The sequence below is a fragment of the Triplophysa dalaica genome, chromosome 10 (assembly GCF_015846415.1).
Source record: "Triplophysa dalaica isolate WHDGS20190420 chromosome 10, ASM1584641v1, whole genome shotgun sequence".
Taxonomy (NCBI): Eukaryota; Metazoa; Chordata; class Actinopteri; order Cypriniformes; family Nemacheilidae; genus Triplophysa; species Triplophysa dalaica.
Window position 1 is genome coordinate 12,139,256 of NC_079551.1, and position 21,785 is coordinate 12,161,040.

General features: G+C 42.8%; 1 protein-coding gene across 1 annotated transcript; it reads left to right on the top strand.

Annotated features, from left to right (window-relative positions):
* The first annotated feature begins 229 nt into the window (after window positions 1–229).
* Window positions 230–20,779, top strand: LOC130430233 (NACHT, LRR and PYD domains-containing protein 3-like). The gene is made up of 9 exons (XM_056759266.1): window positions 230–244; window positions 5,771–5,888; window positions 5,964–6,002; window positions 7,631–9,407; window positions 9,520–9,693; window positions 17,417–17,587; window positions 17,663–17,827; window positions 19,190–19,236; window positions 19,358–20,779. The coding sequence occupies exons 2-9, from the start codon at window positions 5,771–5,773 to the stop codon at window positions 19,918–19,920; spliced, it is 3,054 nt and encodes a 1,017-aa protein (XP_056615244.1). The 5' UTR covers window positions 230–244; the 3' UTR covers window positions 19,921–20,779.
* Window positions 20,780–21,785: the final 1,006 nt, after the last annotated feature.

A 21,785-nucleotide genomic window follows, 5' to 3' on the forward strand; every position in this document is an offset into this window, starting at 1 on the left:
ATGTTCATTGTGTCAACTTTAATGCACACCTTTTATATCTCTTATATTTATTACAATAAGCAATCAAATCACATGTAGATAGTTTTCATGGGCTCATCCATACATTATGTCAATATTTACAGCTCAATAGCATTAAAAAGGAGTGACATAGACTTTATAGAGACTTCCTCACACGCATCAGAAATCGAAAAGAGGAATCTACTTATCGAGGAAGCTGCTAACTGCCATGAGCTACTTCTGCAAAGTAAGTTTATAATTATATTCTATATGTCATAGTGATTTAATTCTTGTTTGGTGTTCAATTTTTTGGGTTAGACCTATGTTTACAGGTCAAGTGGACCCACAAACATCAGTATTTTTATTTATTGAAGCACGCTTGTATTGCAATAATTGCAACATGCAATTTTTAGATATTCAGACAGTATAGCATGTGTGGTTAATATTAGTCGTTTGTCAAATATTTGTCTTTGGTAAATCAATTGAATTAAAAAGGTACTGTTAAAAAATGCTAAACATAAAAAGTACTATCAAAGAAAAATTTGTACGGGTAAATAAATATGTTCAAAATAAAATTATGAGGGATGAAAGCTTCGGTTTGAGTTTAAAATTGGTTTAAAGACATAAAAAGGAAAACCACAGTAGTTAGAAAACGTGATTAAAGTTTTTAGTTTTTGATGCCGCACTGCTGCGATTGTGTCCTCGTGATTGTGTTAAACCGAAAGTATTCAACACTTCACACACCGCTATTTCGTGTGAGATTCAGACAAAGGTTCCTTCCGTAATGAGAGTAAACGCCAACTTTGGGTAAAAGTATGAATGTATGCCTAAAATATTTGGGTTTTATATATATTTTATATCTTTCAGCCTACAGATATCACATAAAACTGGTGTAGGACCGGTGTAATCTGAAAGGAGTACAAATTACAGTGACGTTAGTGTTGCTTTTATAAGAAACCGTATCTCCCGATTAAAGTCCCAGTGAAATTAAAAATGACAATTCTTATTTTTTCATGAAATATTGCAGATTGCATAGTTAATAGCTTATCAATGTGGGTTCTTTTCTTTTTACAATTCATGTACCTTCATATTCTCCAGTTAAAATCTGAAAATGCCCAGCGCCCTGAAATGGCGATCCATCTCAAATGACCTATAGACGGCTTGGGTCATCTCTTAACTACTCTCCTTCAGCTGTCAGTCATTATTTCAAAATCAATGCTGTTTTACACATCCAATAAATTCGCAGTGAAAAACGCAAGCCACGCCCACTAATTTTCTCATTTGAAACTCCTTTGAAACCCACTAATTTTTCAAACTTTGATGATTTTCCATACATCATGTCTGTGTTTACATTCACCATTTAATTTAAGTTGGATGTATAGGGCTGTAAAGCAATAATACCAATGTCTAAAAGATTCTGTGTAACAGTTGGTTTAGTCATTGGCCTAGTTGATGTTTTTTGTGATCCAAACGTTGTTTCCCTTTCTGTCGGTCTCTCGACGTTGTGTCGAGAACGACAGATGATGTTCGCCCTTGAGAAGCAATCAACTCTGACCACTATAGAAAAGGTCAATGAAATTTGGCAAATTCTATTTGCGTACGGCCTCCGCCCCCGGATGTCCGGTATAAAAGGAAGCCGGCGTGCAGCATTCATTTAACTTTTGTTCTTCAGAGCCTTCGCTCATGACTACGAACAAAACAAATTCAACCAATTCGTCTTCTACCTTGCTGGACCTACGATGTAGAGCAGCGGATCGTCCCTACCTGCAGCGACCTTCCCCTGGTCGTCTCTGTGGTTCCGGAGGTGTTAGAGATTTTTCAAGACTGAGCATACTCCAGCGCGGCATGTCCCGCTTTTCTCTTGGTTGCCCTACTCTCATGGAGGAGTCGGATTGGACACGATAGCTGCGTCGAGTGTCTGGGCGTCCAGCACACTGAGGCAGCTTTTATTGACACATCTTGCCCGCACTGCGCCCACCCCGGGTGCCATTTTTTTCCCGGAGGAGCTGTGTAAAACTTGTAGTGGTCCAGGAGAGACACCCCCGGCTGTACCTTGCGCAGGTGAGTAACACAGAGAAAGTAAGCTTTCTTGATGCACCCGTCTCGCAGGGTGGGTTGTTGGTAACACAGTTGAGGACTGCGCTCAGCAGTTTATGACGGTGAAGAAGCAGACAGTGGCAATTAACCACATTTTGCTGCGCAGCGACTCAGCCGCCTAGAGGCCTCCGAGATCCCGCGTGATATCTGCCTCCCGGCAGCCAAGGACCCCTTGGACATCGGCTCAGGCTCCTGTGCCCCCACAAGCGAGACCCCGGAAAAGGAGGTCGAGGGGTAAACCTCCACCCCGTCAGTAACCTTCTCACAAGAAGTGACACTGATGGGAAGACCCCAGGGAGAACAACATCGGGCCCGACCTTCACAGCCACGGCTCTGATCGGTCGGTACGGGACGGCTCCTGCCTCGTCACCAAAGCCAGATCCTTTTCAGGGCCTGGCACCCACTTACTCACAGAGTTTTGCCGTTCTGCCCACAGTGTGTAGTTGCAGCCGATCGCACACTCCACTGGACTGTGCCCGGCAACCCGACCTCACGGCCTGGCGGGGGGCGTAGGGTCGCACACACACAGCTGCCACCACTCTCAAACCAACAGTGCCTGCAGCTGTCCTGCCCGCCAGGCTTGCAAAAAGGCGGAGCTAACCATGTGTCGCGGGGGGTCCCTGAAGGGAAGGTTGGCTCCGCCTTTTTCAGCCGACGAACCACCCTCCCTGGAAGCTCGAGAGCTGCCCACACTGTCTCGGTGGCTTATGAGGACGGTCCGTCTTGGTCACTCGATCCAGTTTGCCAGAGACTCTCCCAAGCTTCGGGACATCCTCTCTCCCTCTGTCAGAGGCAGGGACGGCTCCGTACTTCGGGTAGAGGTCACCACCCTTCTGGCGAAACAGACATCGAGTTCGTCCCTCAAAACCAAGATGTTCAGTGGGTAACAGCCAGCACTTCATCGTTCCCAAGAAAGACAGCCCGTTGCGCACCAAAAGTCTGCGTACCCTGAACAAAGCACCTTCACAAGCTGCTGTTCAGGATGCTCATGCATAGGCGTATCCTGACATTGATCAGGTGTCAGGATTGGTTTTGTGGCAAACGACCTGTTCTCCCTTTTGGTCTGTCCCAGCCACCCTATCTCCCTGAGGTGTGCGGGTACTAAACTGTCTCAACGACTGGCTTATCTTGGCACACTCGCGAGATCTGTTATGTACACAAAGGGACCTTGTGCTCGGGCACCTAGATCGATTGGGACTACAGGTCAACCAAGAGAAGGCCAAGCTCTCCCCAGTGCAGAGTATCCTCTTTCTCGATATGGAACTCAACTCTGTCATCATGTTGGCGCGACTGTCTGCAGCACGCGCCCAGTCAGTGTTGAACTGCCTGGAAGACTTCAGGCAAGCAGCGGTCCCCCTGAAATAATTCAGAGGCTCCTGGGAAACATTGCGTCCTCGCGGGGGTAGTTCCCCTCAGGTTGATACACATGAGACCGCTCCAACACTGGCTTCAGAGTCTCATTTCCAAGGAGAGCATGGCATACCGGCAGCACGTGCATGGTCATGACGCCCTGCTGCCGACGCACCATAACCCCCTGGCCTTCCATAACCTTTTGACGTACTAAGGTCCCTCTGGGCAAGTTACGCAGACACTACGCAGGGTCAGGGAAGAGGAGTACCAGGTATTATTAGTTGCGCCACACTGGCCCAACCGCACTTGGCTTTCAGAGCTGATGCTCTGGACAATAACTCCCCCTGGCCCATTCCCCTGATAGAGGACCTGCTCTCTCAGGGGAAGGGCACGTTTTGGCATCCCAGATTAGACCTCTGGAATACCCATGTCTGGTCTCTAGACGGGACCAGAAGATCCTGAGTTGGCTACTCTCCCTCTATGGCGGAGAACATCACCCAGGCTATGGCCCATCTACTAGGTGGTTATACGCCTCTAGACAGCGCCCCTTCTCGTCCTGGTGTCTCTCTCAACAAGAAAGACCCACTGAGCAGCTCGATCAGGATCATGTTGTCCTTCTTAAGAGACTGGAGACTAAAGTCTCCCCTCCACACTGAATGTGTATGTAGTCGCTATCCCCACTCATCATGAGTTGATGGAAAGATTGGGACCCTAAAGTGGTCTTAAATGTGGTCCCTCGGAGGTTCCGATCTTTCTCACCTGACGAGTAAGACGGCCCTCCTGATGGCGCTCGCTTCCTTCAAGAGGGTAGGGGACCTCCAAGCATTCTCTGTGTCCCCGGATTGCCTTGAATTCGGCCCTGGAAACTCTTACATTTACATTACATTTAGTCATTTTGCAGACGCTTTTATCCAAAGCGACTTACATAGAGTTAGGGAGCAACAAGCGATATGTCATACAGGAGCCATAATACATGAGGTGCCAATACAAAGTTACTAGTTTAAACAAAAGCTAGACCACTACCTGTTGAGAGAAAGGGTTATTGAGTTTTTTTTAAGTTTTATTTTTTAATTAATTTATTTGTCTGTCAGATATTCTCAGAAGAGTTGGGTTTTGAGTAGTTTTTTTAATGTTGTGAGAGATGTGGTTAACCGGACAGAGTTAGGAAGAATGTTCCACCAGGAAGGAGTTGTGAAGTGGAATGAGCAGGGAAAGCGATTTACTGTCCTTATGAGAGGGCAAAACAAGACGCCGCTGGTTTGCTGAACGCAGGGATCTTGGTGGGGTGTAGGGTTGCAGGAGGGTGTGAAAGTAACCCGGTGCAGATCCAGTGATAGTCCTGTAGGCAAACATAAGTGACTTGAATCTGATGCGGGCTTCGACGGGCAGCCAGTGGAGAGAGATGAAAAGGGGTGTCACATGAGCCCTTTTGGGCTATTGGAAGACGAGGCGTGCTGCTGCGTTCTGGACCAGCTAGAGAGGATTGATAGCCTTTGCAGGAAGACCAGCAAGGAGAGCATTGCAGTACTCCAACCTTAAGATTACCAGGGCCTGGACAAGGAGTTGTGCCGCATGCTCCGTGAGATAAGGTCTAATCTTGTTGCACGCCGGCTTCCTTTTATACCGGACATCCGGGGGTGGAGACCGGCATGCAAATTTAATTAGCCAAATTTCATTCGCCTTTTCTATAGTAGTCAGAGTTGATTGGTTCTCAAGGGCGAACCCCATCTGTCGTTCTCGACACAACGTTTCTTTCCATCCTTCAGGGAACTGAGGTTACATCCGTAACCAAGACATTTTGTATCACTGTTATGGTTTAAAGGAGATTACAAAAAGAAGAATAGATGGATTTGTATAGTTACAAAAAGATTTGTATAGAGTGTCTGCACACTCGCTGGCGACTCAATATCTGTTTGATAAACATTTAAAAGTGCATTTCCTGAGATGGAGGCCCTTAAATGAAGGGATAGTTCGTCCCAAAATGAAAATTATGTCATAATTTACTCACTCCAAACCTGCATACATATAAAAACTAAACAGTTTTGGGACACCATTGACTACCATTGTAGATTTTGTCCACTTCTATAGTAGCCAATGGTGCACCAGAGCGGTTTACAATCATTCTTCCAAATATCATTTTTGTGAACAACTATATTTTTGCGTACAACTATATTTTTGCGTACAACTATATTTTTGCGTACAACTATATTTTTGCAGGTTTGGAACAATCTCAGGGCGAGTAAATGATGCTAGAATGCTTATCTTTGGGTGAACAAGCCCTTTAAGTAGCATGAATGAATCTCATTGTAAAATGTGTCTGCTGCAGATGAGTAAAGTCAGTGTTGATGTGAAGGCGGACACAAGTTCAGCTGTAAATGCTCCTGTGCTCACTGGAAACACTATAACAGGACCCGTGACCATCATCTGCGGCTCAAACACTGCAGGTACAATAGAACACAAACACAAATACAACATGATCAGTTTCACAGTGTTTTCATTCATCTTTTCTCTCTTCACAGAGCAGCAAAACTCCACAGAGAAGCGCACAAAAGAACAAGGTGAATCAACACTAAACATCAGACTCTAACAGCACTTTACATTCTGTCCTGACTCACAGAAAACATGACTCAGTTAGTTACAGTAAAGTGTCGAGTGATTGAAACAGTCGACTTAGAGACTCTAACTTTAAACAATCCAGTTGAGTGTAAAAAGGGATTTGTTGAGTCAGAACAGCATTACTATTATGACTTACTACACATCAGTTCTACTTTCTTCCATACGTCTTCAACTAATGCTTTGTTGGAAGTCACTAGCCTGTTTAAACTCCATCATAAGGTTTGTTGCTCGGAGATGATCGGCTCATTTCAGAAGATACAGAAGAACTTGAGTGTATTTCAGTAAGAGCTTGTGTTCAACTACACAGAAATAAAACACTAGACTGACTCCTGGGGGGTATTGCACAAAACCAAGATAAGGGATAAAGCCGGGATATGTTGGTTATCCTGGCTAGATTTAGCCTCAAGTCGGTTGCATGAAAGCAGCTCAAACTTAACCCAGGCAAGTAACTATGGTGATTTATTCTCTGACGCTAGCCTGCTCCAGACCAGGCTAACAGACAGGCTAAAATTAATCCTAGTGATTCCACCGCCTGTGATTCCACTGCTGCATGCAAACACGTTAATTCCTCACAGGTTTGGTTGCAGCATGTCCAGGGTCTTTCTAAGTTTGTTGCATCATTGTAATTATCCTGTATTAAAATATTACATATATAGTCAATTTTAATTTAATTTAAATCTGTTGGTTGTTTGTAAATGCAACAGTCTTTCTATATTGATTCAAGTTGTATTATTATTACTCAGGCCAAGTGTTATATTACTATGCTAATAAATACTGCTTTTCAAATTGCCATCACAGGTTTCATAAATATGTGTTTTATTGCACTAATTGAGATTACAAAACTTAGATTTACTGGTGGGCCGCCCCCTGTGCCAGTTCTATGGGCTTTTTTTTAACTGCTACAATTCAACATGTCAGCAGACACCAAATTTATTCACCTCATTTGTTCTCTGTTATCTACTTTAAAGTCACTTACCAGCCTCCAAAATGTTCTTATATTTAATTTTAACTTGCTGCCAGATCCTTTTATGGCCAAACAAGTTGTTCTTTATGAAGGATAGAAAGATAAAATTGATAAAAACGTAACGTGAGAAAAATAGATTAAATGACACACATTGTGGATAGTTGTTTACATTAGTTGATAAGTGGACTTCAATAGTAATTCCGTTACTCCGTTATTTATTGCCTAATTATGACAGTTCCAGTGGAGGACTTTTTATTAACTGTACAGTTTTGGACTTCTTACGCATTGAGCCAGTCCGCTATTGTCTGCCAGGCTTTGTCGCGTTATCTCGTCATTTAAAAAAACGGTTCAGTGGTTGTACTGTTGTACAGCAGGTGGCGCTTCATATTTTCACACTTTTTATTTCCCTTAAATACATTTTATGCCCTATTTATTGAATCCACCCAATGTCATGATGTCTTGAACTGTTTCATGTGAGATTTGTTTCATTTGGTCTGTAATCCTCCATTAGATGAATTGAAATGTGTGAATAATGATGAACATGCTGATGTGAATAACATTTGTCTTGAATCATTTCTTTTTTCTTCTCGTCATTTATAATAACAGAGACTTTAGGACTGAAAGAGTTTTTGAGAAGTCATAAGATCTACATGAAGGAGAATTCAAAACGTATATTTGAGGGTATGAAGGAAAATGAAGCCAATCTGAATGAGATTTACACAGATGTGTTCATCACAGAGGGAGATATGAAAGAAGTCAACAGTGAACGTGAGATTCTGAAGATTGATGATGCCTTCAAAAACACAACCAAGACATCACAGGACAAACACATCAAATGCAATGAGATATTTCAGTCACTGAGAGACAAGAAGAAGATTATTCTGACCAAAGGCGTCGCTGGAATTGGTAAAACAGTCTCTGTGCAGAAGTTCATTCTGGATTGGGCTGAGGGAACAGCCAATCAGGACATAGATGCCATGTTTCTGTTTCCATTCAGAGAGATGAACCAGATAGAAGACAAAGTCAGTTTTCATGAGTTTCTGCTGGAATTTTATCCTGAAATGAAAACAAATGTCATAAAGTTAACAGAGAAATGTAATGTGGCGTTCATCTTTGACGGACTTGATGAGAGTCGCTTGAGTTTGAATTTTAAAGGCAGGAAACTGAGGAGTGTTGAGGAAAGATCATCTGTAGATGAAATGATTATAAATCTGATAAGAGGAGATCTGCTTCCATCATCTCTCATCTGGATCACATCAAGACCAGCAGCAGCCAATCAGATTCCTTCTAAGTTTGTAGGTTTGTTCACTGAGGTGAGAGGATTCACAGACCAGCAGAAAGAGGAATACTTCAGAAAGAGAATCAAAGATAAGAGTCAAGCTGATGAAATGATCAAACACATCAAGAGATCTCGTAGTCTCTACATCATGTGTCACATCCCCGTCTTCTGTTGGATCACTGCGTCAGTACTTCATGATATTCTCATCCAGAACCATGAAGAAAACATTGACACGACTCTCACTGAGATGTACATTCACTTTTTGCTGATTCAGATGAACATGAAGAACCAGAAGTATGATGAGGAAGATGAAGAAGACTATACCAAGCTCTTAGAATCCAATAAAACCACCATTCTGAAGTTGGCCAAGCTGGCGTTTGAGCAGCTGAAGAAAGAGAACATCATCTTCTATGAGAAAGATCTTAAAGATTGTGATATTGATGTGAGTAAAGATTCAGAATACACAGGAATGATCGCTGAGATCTTCAAGAAAGAATCTGTTCTTCACAAGACAAAAGTCTTCAGTTTTATACATCTGAGCGTTCAAGAGTTTCTGGCTGCGCTGCACGTCTTCATCTGCTACATGACCATCAACATGAAGGACCTTGAGTTTTTTATCACACCTAAACAAAACACAAAGATTTATCTTCATGACATTCTGAAGAAGGCCATTGATAAATCCACAGAGAGTGAGAGAGGACATCTGGATCTGTTTTTACGTTTTCTGATGGGCCTTTCACTGGAGTCTAGTCAGAAGCTTCTCAAAGGTCTGCTCACACGCACTGAAGACACCAGAGACAGCATCACGAAAACAACTCGATACATTCAACGATTACAGGACAAGAGGATCTCAGATGAAGCTAAAGTGAACATGTTTTACTGTTTACTGGAGCTGAAGGATCAGTCATTATACGAGAGAATCCAGAAATATTTACATCCAGATGATTCAGATTCAGTCACAAATCTCTCAGATTCAATGTGTACACTGATGATCTATGTGCTGCTCATGTCAGAGAACGTGCTGGATGAGTTCAACATGAACAGATATAAGACATGGGATAAGAAGATACTCGTTCCAGCTGTGAGATGTTGTAGACGAGCGATGTGAGTTCATTAAGTGTTTTTATAGCCTCTCAAAATAACAATATTCACTCTGTGAAAGTACAACCTGTGAATGAACAGTGGAATATAATCTAGATCAATCTTCTTCTCACAGATTGTCAGGGTCTGATCTGACTGCTGAGTCCTGTGAAGTTGTGTCTTCAGCTCTTCAGTTCTCAAAGTGTCCTCTGAGAGAGCTGGACCTGAGTAACAATGATCTGAAGGATTCAGGAGTGAGGCTGATCTCTGATGCTCTCAAGACTCACAACTGTCAACTACACACACTGAGGTCAGACACTTTCACTGAAAATACAAAAAAATAATACATGAGAGAGTCTGTCATACACTAGAAGTTCTTTATTCACTTCAGCTGAAATGATTGAGTGGTTTATTTAAAGAGCATTTTTACATTGGTGTCTGTGCGTTGACAATGGAGGTGGAGAACATGGTCCACTCGGACTCAATATCTCCAGACTCCCTCGGGATCTGGTCGAAGCTCTGCCGGAGGTGGAAGTTGAAGATCTTTCTGACAGGCGATTCGGCCAAATGTTCCCAACAGACCCTTACAGTACGTTTGGGTCTGCCGAGTTTGCATAGGCATAGCCTCTCAACATAGGCAACTCCAGAGAGGTGAAGAGTCCATCCTCCTTAGAGAAGAGTGGTTCCAGAGCCCAAGCTGTGCATAGAGGTGATCCCGACTATTTCTAGTCGGAATCTCTGAACCTCACACACAATCTCAGGCTCCTTCCACATCAGAGAGATGACAATCCATGTCCCTAGAGCTAGATTCCGCGTCCAGGGATCGGGTTGTCGAGGCCCCTGCCTTCCATTGTCGCCCGATCAACTTTGCACCAGCCCCTTACGGTCCCTTCTGCAGGTGGTGGGTCAACGGGAGGGTGGCCCCACGTCGCTCCTTCGGGCTGAGCCCGGCCGGACCCCATGGGGGAAGGCCCGAACACCAGGTGCTCGCAAACGAGCCCTAACCCCGGGGCTGGCTCCAGGGTGGGGCCCCGGCTTCGCCATACCGGGCGACGTCATGGTCCTCCAATTCCTTGTCATCATAAGGTTTTTTTTTAACCGCTCTTAGTCTGACCCGTCGCCTAGGACCTGTTGGACCCTTGGGAGACCCTTCCAGGGGCATATAGCCCCAGACAACATAGCTCCTAGGGTCTTTCAGGTGCTCAAACCCCTCCACCACGGTAAGGTGGCAGTTCAAGGAGGGGCTGTGGCCGTAAGGTCTCTGGTGCCTGTCCAGGCGGCAATCCCCGAACCCGGTGGTGGACACCCGAAGTAAGGGATGCCGTCAAGCTAAAGAAGGAGTCCTATCAGGCCTGGCTGGCTTGTGGGACTCCAGAGGCAGCTGACAGGTACCGACAGGCCAAGCGGACGACAGCCCAGATGGTTGGGGAGGCAAAAACTCGGGCCTGGGAGAAGTTCGGTGAGGCCATGGAGAAGGACTATCGGTCGGCCTCGAAGAGATTCTGGCAAACCGTCTGGCGCCTCAGGAGGGGTAAGCGGTGCCCTACCAACGCTGTTGACAGTGGAGGGGGTCAGCTGTTGACCTCGACCAGGGATATCGTCGGGCGGTGGAAGGCATACTTCGAGGATATCCTCAATCCTGCCGTCACGTCTTCCATTGAGGAAGCTGAGGCTGAGGGCCAAAGTCACTGAGGTAGTCCAGAAACTCCTCGGTGGCAGGGCACCGGGGGTGGACGAGATCCGCCCTGAGTACCTCAAGTCTCTGGATGTTGTGGGGCTGTCTTGGCTGACACGCCTCTGCAGCATCGCGTGGGGGACAGGGACAGTGCCCTTGGACTGGCAGACCGGGTGGTGGTCCCTCTTTTTAAAAAGGGGGACCGGAGGGTGTGCTCTAACTATCAGGGATCACACTTCTTAGCCTCCCCGGGAAAGTCTATGCCAGGGTACTGGAGAGGAGAATCCGGCCGATGGTAGAACCTTGGATTCCGGAGGAACAGTGTGGTTTCCGTCCCGGTTGTGGAACACTGGACCAGCTCTATACCCTCTCCAGGGTGCTGGAGGGTTCATAGGAGTTTGCCCAACCAATCCGCATGTGTTTTGTGGATTTGGAGAAGTCATTCGACTGTCTCCCTCGTGGCATCTTGTGGAGGGTGCTCCGAGAGTATGGGTCCGGGACCCTTTGCTAAGGGCTATCCGGTCCCTGTACGACCGGAGCAGTAAGCCGGCAGTAAGTCAGACTTGATTCCGGTGCATGTTGGACTCTGGCAGGGTGGCTGGGCGATCCCTTAGAGATAGGGGGAGAAGCTCGGTCACTCGGGAGGAGCTCAGAGTAGATCCGCTGCTCCTCCACATCGAGAGAGGGCCAGCTGAGGTTGCTCGGGCATCTTTTCCGGATGCCCCCTGGACGCCTTCCCGGGAAGGTGTTCCGGGCATGTCCCACCGGGAGGAGACCCCGGGGAAGACCTAGGGAGAGGGAAGTCTGGGCATCCCTGCTTAGACTGCTGCCCCCGAGACCTGGCCCCAGATAAGCGGTAGAAAATGGATGGATGGATGGATGGATGGTAAAAGAAACTTATTGTTTGTTTTTAAAATGTCTTGTTTGAGTTCAATCATCAGTAGTTTGTTTTGAGCGTTTTTCAACATTTTTGTCTTCTGGGTTTAAAAATCAAATGTAAAATATATTTTTATGTGAAATACAAGCATGTTATTTGTGGGAAAAGGTCTTCTTCACAGAGAGTGATAAATACACGACAGATGCTGATGGCCAACTGGAACTGCAACTTTTTTTCGACGGCCGCAGCTCAAGTGGTTAAGTCCAGCTCAATGTGTCTCGTTCAGAACACAAACGGCTGAAGGGGCTTATTGTCCACCGAGGTACATTTACGCGGCTGATAACGGCAGCAGCTCGGCTGAAAACGCTCGCTGCAAAGTTGAGCATCGTGGGAAAATGCATAGTACCAGCGCTGAGCGGAAAAAACATCAACTGATGGCTTCTTTTTAAAAGCGCGGCGTAACCGTTGAAAACAATTGAAAAAACACGCCGGCCACAGGCATAAACGCCTCGGTGGACACACGGCTGAAGGGTGACCCCAACAACCACTGACCACTGGAATGAGATCACGAGTAGGCGGATGGAAACCCTGTGTTTGGTTGGACATCAACTATAGACACATTAAAACTGTCTGTATGTAGCAACCATTTTTTGTGGGGGTGCTTTTAGAAAATGTAGACATGTGACTTTGTCATGAGGTCAGTGTTATTGCACGACTGTGACCTGAGGACTTTTCATCTCTTCAAATGCGGTAACTGTCATATTTGAACCATATCAGTTATACTTGTCTTTTGTCAAAAATAACCTCATGACCTCATGACCCTTTAAAAGCTAATTTCACTCCCGTTGAAATGAAACATGAAAAGACACAATTTTGTTGAAGGTTTATTTTGACTTCAGAGGTTTTTAATGTCACATGATCAGATCACATCTGGTTGATAATGTCAGTTAGGCTGTGTTCACACTGCACCATTTTAGCCCCAAATTTCACTCACCAACTTGTTTTGTGCATTCCCAGACGAATGGTCGAAACCGGAGGTAAATCAGTGCTCGCTCACATGATTGAAAATAACACAGTGTGAATTATCAAAGACGTGATCTGAGAGAATCACAGACAACCATCACATATGTGCATGTGCGTGAACTTTTCAGTGTAAACGGAAGTCTTCTTCATTTACATTTACTTTACACTGAAAAGTTCACACACATCCACATATGAAATCTCTATCCATCAAAACTAATCCGTGTCATATTTTGTATGTATGTGTGAGCGTTTATAGATGTGTATGTACGCAGAGTTTATATGTATGTGTGAGTATTGTATAGGTGTGTTTGCACGCATCGATTTTATATGTATGCGTGAAAAAGTGTACATGCATACATAACTAACATAGGATGTATTGGTATGGATTTCACATTAGTGCGCACATGTTTTCATATGTGTGTGCTTGAACATCCAATAGTATACATGTATATGTGAGCAATGTATATGTGAATACATATGTATTCATAAGCGCTGTTTCATTTAAACCATATATGGCTCCTTATAGTGATGCATTGACTTTAAACATCAGCATTACAGCAACTCAAGAATAGACTAAGACTACGTTCACACTGCCAGCCTTAATGCTCAATTCTGATTTTCTGTTTGGCTGTTCATATTATTTGAAGACTGTGGCCCGTATCAGATTCCAGTGTGAACTGGTCGCAGTCCTGAACTGAATCACATGCGCACAAGAACAATAACAAATGATGTCAATGGTTGACTAACGATTAAGAAAGTTCAGGAGAAGCCAGAGCAGATAATTAAGAGAGGCTGGTTCACAATCAGCAGCCATAAACTTTACACTATCAGCTCACTCCATCAGCTCACTTCATCAGCTCACTCCATCAGCTCTCTCTATCAGCTCACTCTATCAGCTCTCTTCATCAGCTCACTCTATCAGCTCACTCCATCAGCTCACTCTATCAGATCACTCTATCAGATCACTCCATCAGCTCACTCCATCAGCTCACTCCATCAGCTCACTCCATCAGCTCACTCTATCAGCTCACTCCATCAGCTCACTCCATCAGATCACTCTATCAGATCACTCTATCAGCTCACTCTATCAGCTCACTCTATCAGCTCACTCCATCAGCTCACTCCATCAGATCACTCTATCAGATCACTCTATCAGCTCACTCTATCAGATCACTCCATCAGCTCTCTCTATCAGCTCACTCTATCAGCTCTCTTCATCAGCTCACTCCATCAGCTCACTCCATCAGCTCACTCCATCAGCTCACTCCAGTCCTGTTTTTTAACTTATGTGGATCCATAAAGTCAAGGACATCCATTACACTGTAACCCAACTTTAAAAACTGACGAATAAATGTATGGTGTTATGCCAAATGAGGAAGTGTCTGTATAATGGTTAAGATGCACGTCAGAGACTGTGTGTGACTGTGTGTTTAAAAGTGACCAATGAGGGAGCTAGAAATCAACCATTGACCCGCCCACAAATTCTCAGAAGTCAACTCTGTGAGTGCTGAGACTATATCCCAGATGACAGAAATGATTTCAGGGGGATTCTCTCACTGTCTGGACCTTTGTTCTTTGGCATCGAGTCCAGGACCAGTTTCACTTCATCAAGGGACAATTGAGCATCTCCTGATAGTGTTCATCAAGTTTAGGAAGATGAAACTGCTGAAGGACAGATAGATGGAAGTGTTCAGAAGAACTTTTAAAGCTCTGATTTATATCTCAGGGTTGGGTTCTGTTTGATCCGTCATGCTAATCCTTTATTTGACCTCTGACCAATGAAATCATGAGATTGCCTCGTGTGATGTTGAATGAATTCAGCTCTGTGTTGATGGATCCAACTATAGATATGACTCGCAGATCTTATAGATGCAAAGAGTCCAGTTTCACTAGATGGGACTAAATCTGTACTTGAATATCAACTCTGTTGTGAGTTAATACTTCAAATCAACCACAAGGTAGATACAGAAGAGAAGAACTGCTGCGTGACACCGAGTGATGTGAATAAAATGAAAATAATTCAGTGAATAATCTCAGGTGTGCTTCAATGCTCAGTTTAGCTTCGTCTGACTAGAAACAGATTCAATATGTATTATTATACCACACAAGAATAAGCTTTCAAAACATTGTCTCGTGACGTTATCATGAACCTTGAGATGGAGACACAATACAGCACCCAACATAAGGACAAAATGTGACAAATAATAAGAATAAGAGTGAATTATAACATGATCAAATAAATTAATGAATATAAAGATTATGATAACGAAATGTACTAAAATACAACTTAGTAAATATATAATGGAATTAATGATAAATGAAATTAAATAAGAAGCAAATTGTGGGACACGAGACAACCAAGGTTGGTGTTGACAACAATCCCCGAACTTGGGACCAACAGTTCGGCAGTGGGCCCACCAGGTCCATCCCAATCCTATCGAAGGGTACCTCTATGATGGGCAGGGGGATAAGGGGGCTGGGGGAGGTTTGTTCGTTGCTGTTACCTGACAAGTGGGGCAGCTTTGGCAAAACCTTTTCACATCTCCCTCCAATCCTGGCCAGTGGAATCGGTCCCTTATTCGTTGGATCGTATTCGCTGGTCCTAGATGTCCGGTTAATGGATGGGTGTGGGCCAATTCTAGAATGGGGTCCACCTTGGACTTTGGGATTACCAACAGCTGTTTATCCTCCCTCCTCCTTTTGGCAACACAGTAGAGCAGACCATTTCGTACGGCAAAATAAGGGAGCGGGTGGGGCGGGTTCTTGCGGATTTCTTCGTCCACCACTCGAACTTGGGACCAACAGTTCCCTAGTAGTTCATCTTCTCTATCTTTCACCAACCCGGAAGTAAGCCGTTGTTGTTGGGAGAGAGAGAAGATGAGATCCTATGGAACCGAAAAAAAAAAAAAAAGTATGTTACCCGGTTCCTGATAAGTTGTACTCGTGTCAAGTCACCCGCATTCTCCACCAGTTGTGGGACTTAAGACACGAGACAACCAAGGTTGGTGTTGACAACAATCCCCGGAGGGTGGTTTATTTTGTAACACACGTGAAGATATAGGCCTGCAACACTACAAATCCACCAGGGTGCCAGTGAGGAATAAACTCCCGTTCCGTGATGAAGTGCTTCCAGTGTTCGTTTCCGTGCTTGTGGGGTAGGTCCAAACTTGCTTCAGTCCGTCTGTCGATCGTCAAGTGCTTGACTCTTGAAACAGAAGAGAAAGAGAAATAGTGTCAACCGCATCAACCTTATGGAGATATAACTCACTCTTTCTCCTCTCTTCCTCGGTTTTATATCCTCCGGATATCTGCCTCAGATGCTGACGATCGACAGGTGTTATTAGAGGGAAACACACATTTCCCTCTAATAAAATATTTTGTTACATCCCATAAGGACGGAAGATTATTTTAAGTGAATAAACTCGACTAGAGAAGAACGCAGGTGTGTGCTAAGTTCTTGATTGTGGAGTAAAGATCGATTTAATCTCTAACAGATTCATTTAGAAACGAAACAGCGTTGTGTGTTGTTCAGAGTAGCACAACAATTCTTCTTTGTTTAGAATGATTTGAATCATTGAAATAGTGAGAAAACAGTCATTGCTTACAATATGACAATGAAATCTAATAATAGTTTCTTGTTAATTGAACTGTAGAACATCAGTCACTTTTACAATTGTAATGATATTAGGAATCATTGATATTAGGTGTCATTCTACATTGCTTTTTGTGTCCTTAAAAGGCAAAACATAAGGAGACGGCGCTTAAAATGGTGATTAATGGAGAAAATCTTCAACACTAGAAATGTATATTTTCTGAGAAAAATGTGATTTGTGGTTCTTGGCAAACAGCGGCACTGGGCATTTACTGAGGTGAAGAAACCGAAAGCCACGATCGAATCTAACCAATCGCCATGTCTGTAAAATGTTCTGATGCAGAGATATACGTCTGGCTAAACGGATGCTAGGCTAACCTGTTTGGTTGCTATGGGCGTGATTTAGCATCTGCCAGTTGATGACACTCTAAGCTATGAATGAAACGAACCAACCCCCATGTCTTTACGATGCAGAGATATAGGTATTGCAAAATGGTTGCTAGGCTAACTTGTTTGGTTGCTGTGGGCGTGGCTTAGCTTCTGCAATGCTAGTATATGACACTCTTAGCTATGAGTGAATCACACCTACCCCCATGTCTTAACGATGTTCTGATGCAGAGATATAGGTTTTGCAAAATGGTTGCTAGGCTAACCTGTATGGTTGCTATGGGTGTGGCTTAGCATAATGTTGTGTCTGTGATACTGATTGGTTGCCTGAGTGAAATGAGCCCACCCCCTCGTCTCTAAGTGATTGCACTGCAAAGTTATTCAACATCAGAGATTTATAATGTCTTATATATACACTAGATGTTCTTTACAAACTGACTTTTGTGTCTTTTGTGTCATTGTGTTTTGTTTGTGTTTAGATTGTCGTGGTGTAATGTTACTGAAGAGTGTTGTGTAAGTTTGTCTTCATGTCTACAATCATCAACGTCTCTGAGAGAGCTGGACCTGAGTAACAATGATCTGAAGGATTCAGGAGTGAAGCTGATCTCTGATGCTCTCAAGACTCACAACTGTCAACTACAAACACTGAGGTGTTTCTCTCTACACACTGATCTCACAATAGAAAAGTGAAGAGTGTGTTGACATGTTGATGTGTGTGTTTGTAGGTTATCAGGTTGTATAGTGACAGATGAAGGTTGTTGTTCTTTGGCTTCAGCTCTGAGTTCACAGTCGTCGCACCTGAGAGAGCTGGATCTGAGCTACAATCACCCACAACACACAACACTTCAGCTGCTCTCTCACACACTCAATGATCCAAACTACACAATCAAGTATGACACACAACATACAGTTGAAAGAAAAAGTATGTGAACCCTTTGGGCTTACTTGGATTTCTTCAAAAATTGTTCATAAAATGTGTTCTGATCTTCATCTTAGTCACAACAATAGAGAAACACAGTCTGCTTAAACTAATACCGCACAAACATTATACGTTTTCATGTTTTTATTGAACACAACATGTAAACATTCATAGTGCAGGGTGGAAAAAGTATGTGAACCTTTGGGTTTATTAACTGGTTGACCCTCCTTTGGCAGCAATAACCTCAACCAAACGTTTCCTATAGTTGCAGATCAGACCTGCACAACAGTCAGGAGAAATTTTGGACCATTCCTCTTTACAAAAGTGTTTCAGTTCAGCAATATTCTTGGGCTGTCTGGTGTGAATCGCTCTCTTGAGGTCATGCCACAGCATCTCAATCGGGTTGAGGTCAGGACTCTGACTGGGCCACTCCAGAAGGCGTATTTTCTTCTGTTGAAGCCACTCTGTTGTTGATTTACTTCTATGCTTTGGGTCGTTGTCCTGTTGCATCGTCCATCCTCTGTTAAGCTTCAGTTGGCGGACAGATGGTCTTAAGTTTTCCTGCAAAATGTCTTGATAAACTTTGGAATTCATTTTTCCATCGATGACAGTAATCCGTCCAGGGCCCGAGGCAGCAAAGCAGCCCCAAACAATGTTGCCCCCTCCACCATATTTCACAGTTGGGATGAGGTTTTGATGTTGGTGTGCTGTGCCTTTTGTTCTCCACACATAGCGTTGTGTGTTCTTTCCAAACAACTAAATTTTTTGGTTTCATCTGTCCACAGAATGTTTTGCCAGTAGTGCTGTGGAACATCCAGGTGCTCTTTTGCAAACTTCAAACGTGCTGCAATGTTTTTTTTTGGACAGCAGTGGCTTCCTCCGTGGTGTCCTCTCATGAAGTCCATTCTTGTTTAATGTTTTCCTTATTGTAGATTTGTCAACAAAAATGTAAGCATGTGCCAGAGATTTCTGTAAGTGTTTAGCTGACACTCTAGGATTCTTCTTCACCTCATTGAGCATTCTGCTCTTGGAGAAGCCATTAGCCTAGGGTTTCACATACTTTTTCCACCCTACACTATGAATGTTTACATGTTGTGTTCAATAAAAACATGAAAACGTATAATGTTTGTGCAGTATTATTTTAAGCAGACTGTGTTTCTCTATTGTTGTGACTTAGATGAAGATCAGAACACATTTTATGACCAATTTATGAAGAAATCCAAGTAAGCCCAAATGGTTCACATACTTTTTCTTTCAACTGTATATATGATTTACACACACCAGACCAATGTCACATCATGTTTCTGTCTTTTATGTGTGTGTGTTTGTTTAGTGTGGGTCATGGAGGAGAGAGAAGAATTAGAGCAGGACTACACAAGTGTAAGTCTACAAACACACACACAGACACACACAGACCTTAAACACAGACCCACCTGACACACACAGATTGATTTAGTGATTGTTGTGTTGTTGTGTTATAAATGTGTCTTCTTGTGTTCAGATGTCTGTGATCTCACACTGGATCTAAACACAACACACACTAAACTCAAAGTGTCTGAAGAGAACAGAAAGATCACACGTGTGAGAGAGTGTCATTCGTATCCTGATCATCCAGACAGATTTGATGTTCATCATCAGGTGTTGTGTAGAGAGAGTCTGACTGGACGCTGTTACTGGGAGACTGAATGGAGCGGATCATTTGTTCATATATCAGTGTCATATAAAAGCATTGAGAGGAAAGGAGAGAGTTATGATTGTGTGTTTGGATTCAATGTAAAATCATGGAGTCTGAGGTGCTCTAATAACAGAATCACTGCAGTTCACAATAATAAACAAACACACATTAGTGTTTCTCCAGGTGTGTGTAAGAGAGTAGGTGTGTATGTGGACCAGTCGGCCGGCACTCTGTCCTTCTACAGCGTCTCTGACACACACACACTCACACACTTACACACATACTACACAACATTCACTGAGCCTCTCTGTACTGGATTTGGTGTTTATGAATGTAACTCCTCAGTGTGTCTGTGTGACATAAACAGCCTCTATAGAGCCTCCTGTTGAACACAAGAGACACACACATAACCACATGAGTTATTACACAAACACTGTCAAATCTTTCTCTTCTGCTTTCTTTTGTTTGGACATTATGGTGTGTGTAGGTGTGTGTGTGTGTGTGTGTGTGTGTGTGTGTGTGTGTGTGTGTGAGTGTGTGTGTGTGTGTGTGTGTGTGTGTGTGTGTGTGTGTGTGTGTGTGTGTGTCTGCGTGTGTTCGTTCGTGTGTGCGTGTGTGCGTGTGTGTATGAAAATGAGCAAAGAAATCACAATAACTGTCAATAATGAGTAAATATATAGATCATAACAGACATTATTTATATGTTTGTGTGTCAATATTTGTCACGTCAGACTCTTAGTCACTAGTTTGTTTCCATCAGAGACAAAAGTCCTTGTGTGAGTGGAGGAAGATTCTCTTTGTAGTTTTCATCAGTTGCTTGTTTCTCTGTCACTGATGTGTAAGTTCTCATGAACAAGAGAAGATTCATGTTGTGTAAATGTTGTGCTCTTTTATTCTGTTTATATATGATCATATATGACACATGTGAACTCTGTTGTGCACTTTTACTCTGTTTATATATGATCATATATGACACATGTGAACTCTGTTGTGCTCTTTTACTCTGTTTATATATGATCATATATGACACATGTGAACTCTGTTGTGCTCTTTTACTCTGTTTATATATGATCATATATGACATACGTGAACTCTGTTGTGCTCTTTTATTCTGTTTATATAAGATCATATATGACACACGTGAACTCTGTTGTGCTCTTTTACTCTGTTTATATATGATCATATATGACACACGTGAACTCTGTTGTGCTCTTTTACTCTGTTTATATATGATCATATATGACACACGTGAACTCTGTTGTGCACTTTTACTCTGTTTATATATGATCATATATGACACATGTGAACTCTGTTGTGCACTTTTACTCTGTTTATATATGATCATATATGACACATGTGAACTCTGTTGTGCACTTTTACTCTGTTTATATATGATCACATATGACACACGTGAGCTCTGTTGTGTTCTTTTACTCTGTTTATATATGATCATATATGACACACATGAACTCTGTTGTGCTCTTTTACTCTGTTTATATATGATCATATATGACACACGTGAACTCTGTTGTGCTCTTTTACTCTGTTTATATATGATCATATATGACACACATGAACTCTGTTGTGCTCTTTTACTCTGTTTATATATGATCACATATGACACACATGAACTCTGTTGTGCTCTTTTACTCTGTTTATATATGATCATATTTGACACACATGAACTCTGTTGTGCTCTTTTACTCTGTTTATATATGATCATATATGACACACGTGAACTCTGTTGTGTTCTTTTACTCTCTTGACTAAGACCACCCATATCTATATGCAGACATGCCGGGCATATAGGTAAGCAGTAAAACATAAGTAAAAATAAATTGTAAACAGTTTTTGTCACATGTGAGCTGAATGAATGAATGACCTAATAAATGAATTATTTTAAAATAATAATTATAAAAAATATTTCATGTCTTTTTTGATGGATGTGGAAATCAGAAATGTTACAAAATCATTCAATTGCATGTTTTATCTTTTATTCCCAGAGGTGGATAGTTCTTAAGCATGTTATCAAGTACATTTAAAAATATCTTTGGACAAAAAATCCCTTCCTACAATATGAAGCACATCATACTTACTCCACTACAGTCCATAAATAAATGTTGTTATTAAACTTTTAATCCATGAGTACATTAAAATCTACCACTTTCCTTTACCTAAGTATTTTAACTTTTAAAAGTAGAAAAGTATGATTTTTTTAATTTAATTAAACTTACAAAAATGCTGTGTATAATAA

What these genes read in the sequence shown, in the direction of transcription:
- LOC130430233 (XM_056759266.1), top strand. Translation starts at nt 5,771, where the DNA reads ATGAGTAAAGTCAGTGTTGATGTGAAGGCGGACACAAGTTCAGCTGTA. An exon ending in TGTCAACTACACACACTGAG is followed by an intron (nt 9,694 to 17,416) that starts GTCAGACACTTT and finishes GTTTGTGTTTAG; the next exon opens with ATTGTCGTGGTGTAATGTTA. An exon ending in TAGAGCAGGACTACACAAGT is followed by an intron (nt 19,237 to 19,357) that starts GTAAGTCTACAA and finishes TCTTGTGTTCAG; the next exon opens with ATGTCTGTGATCTCACACTG.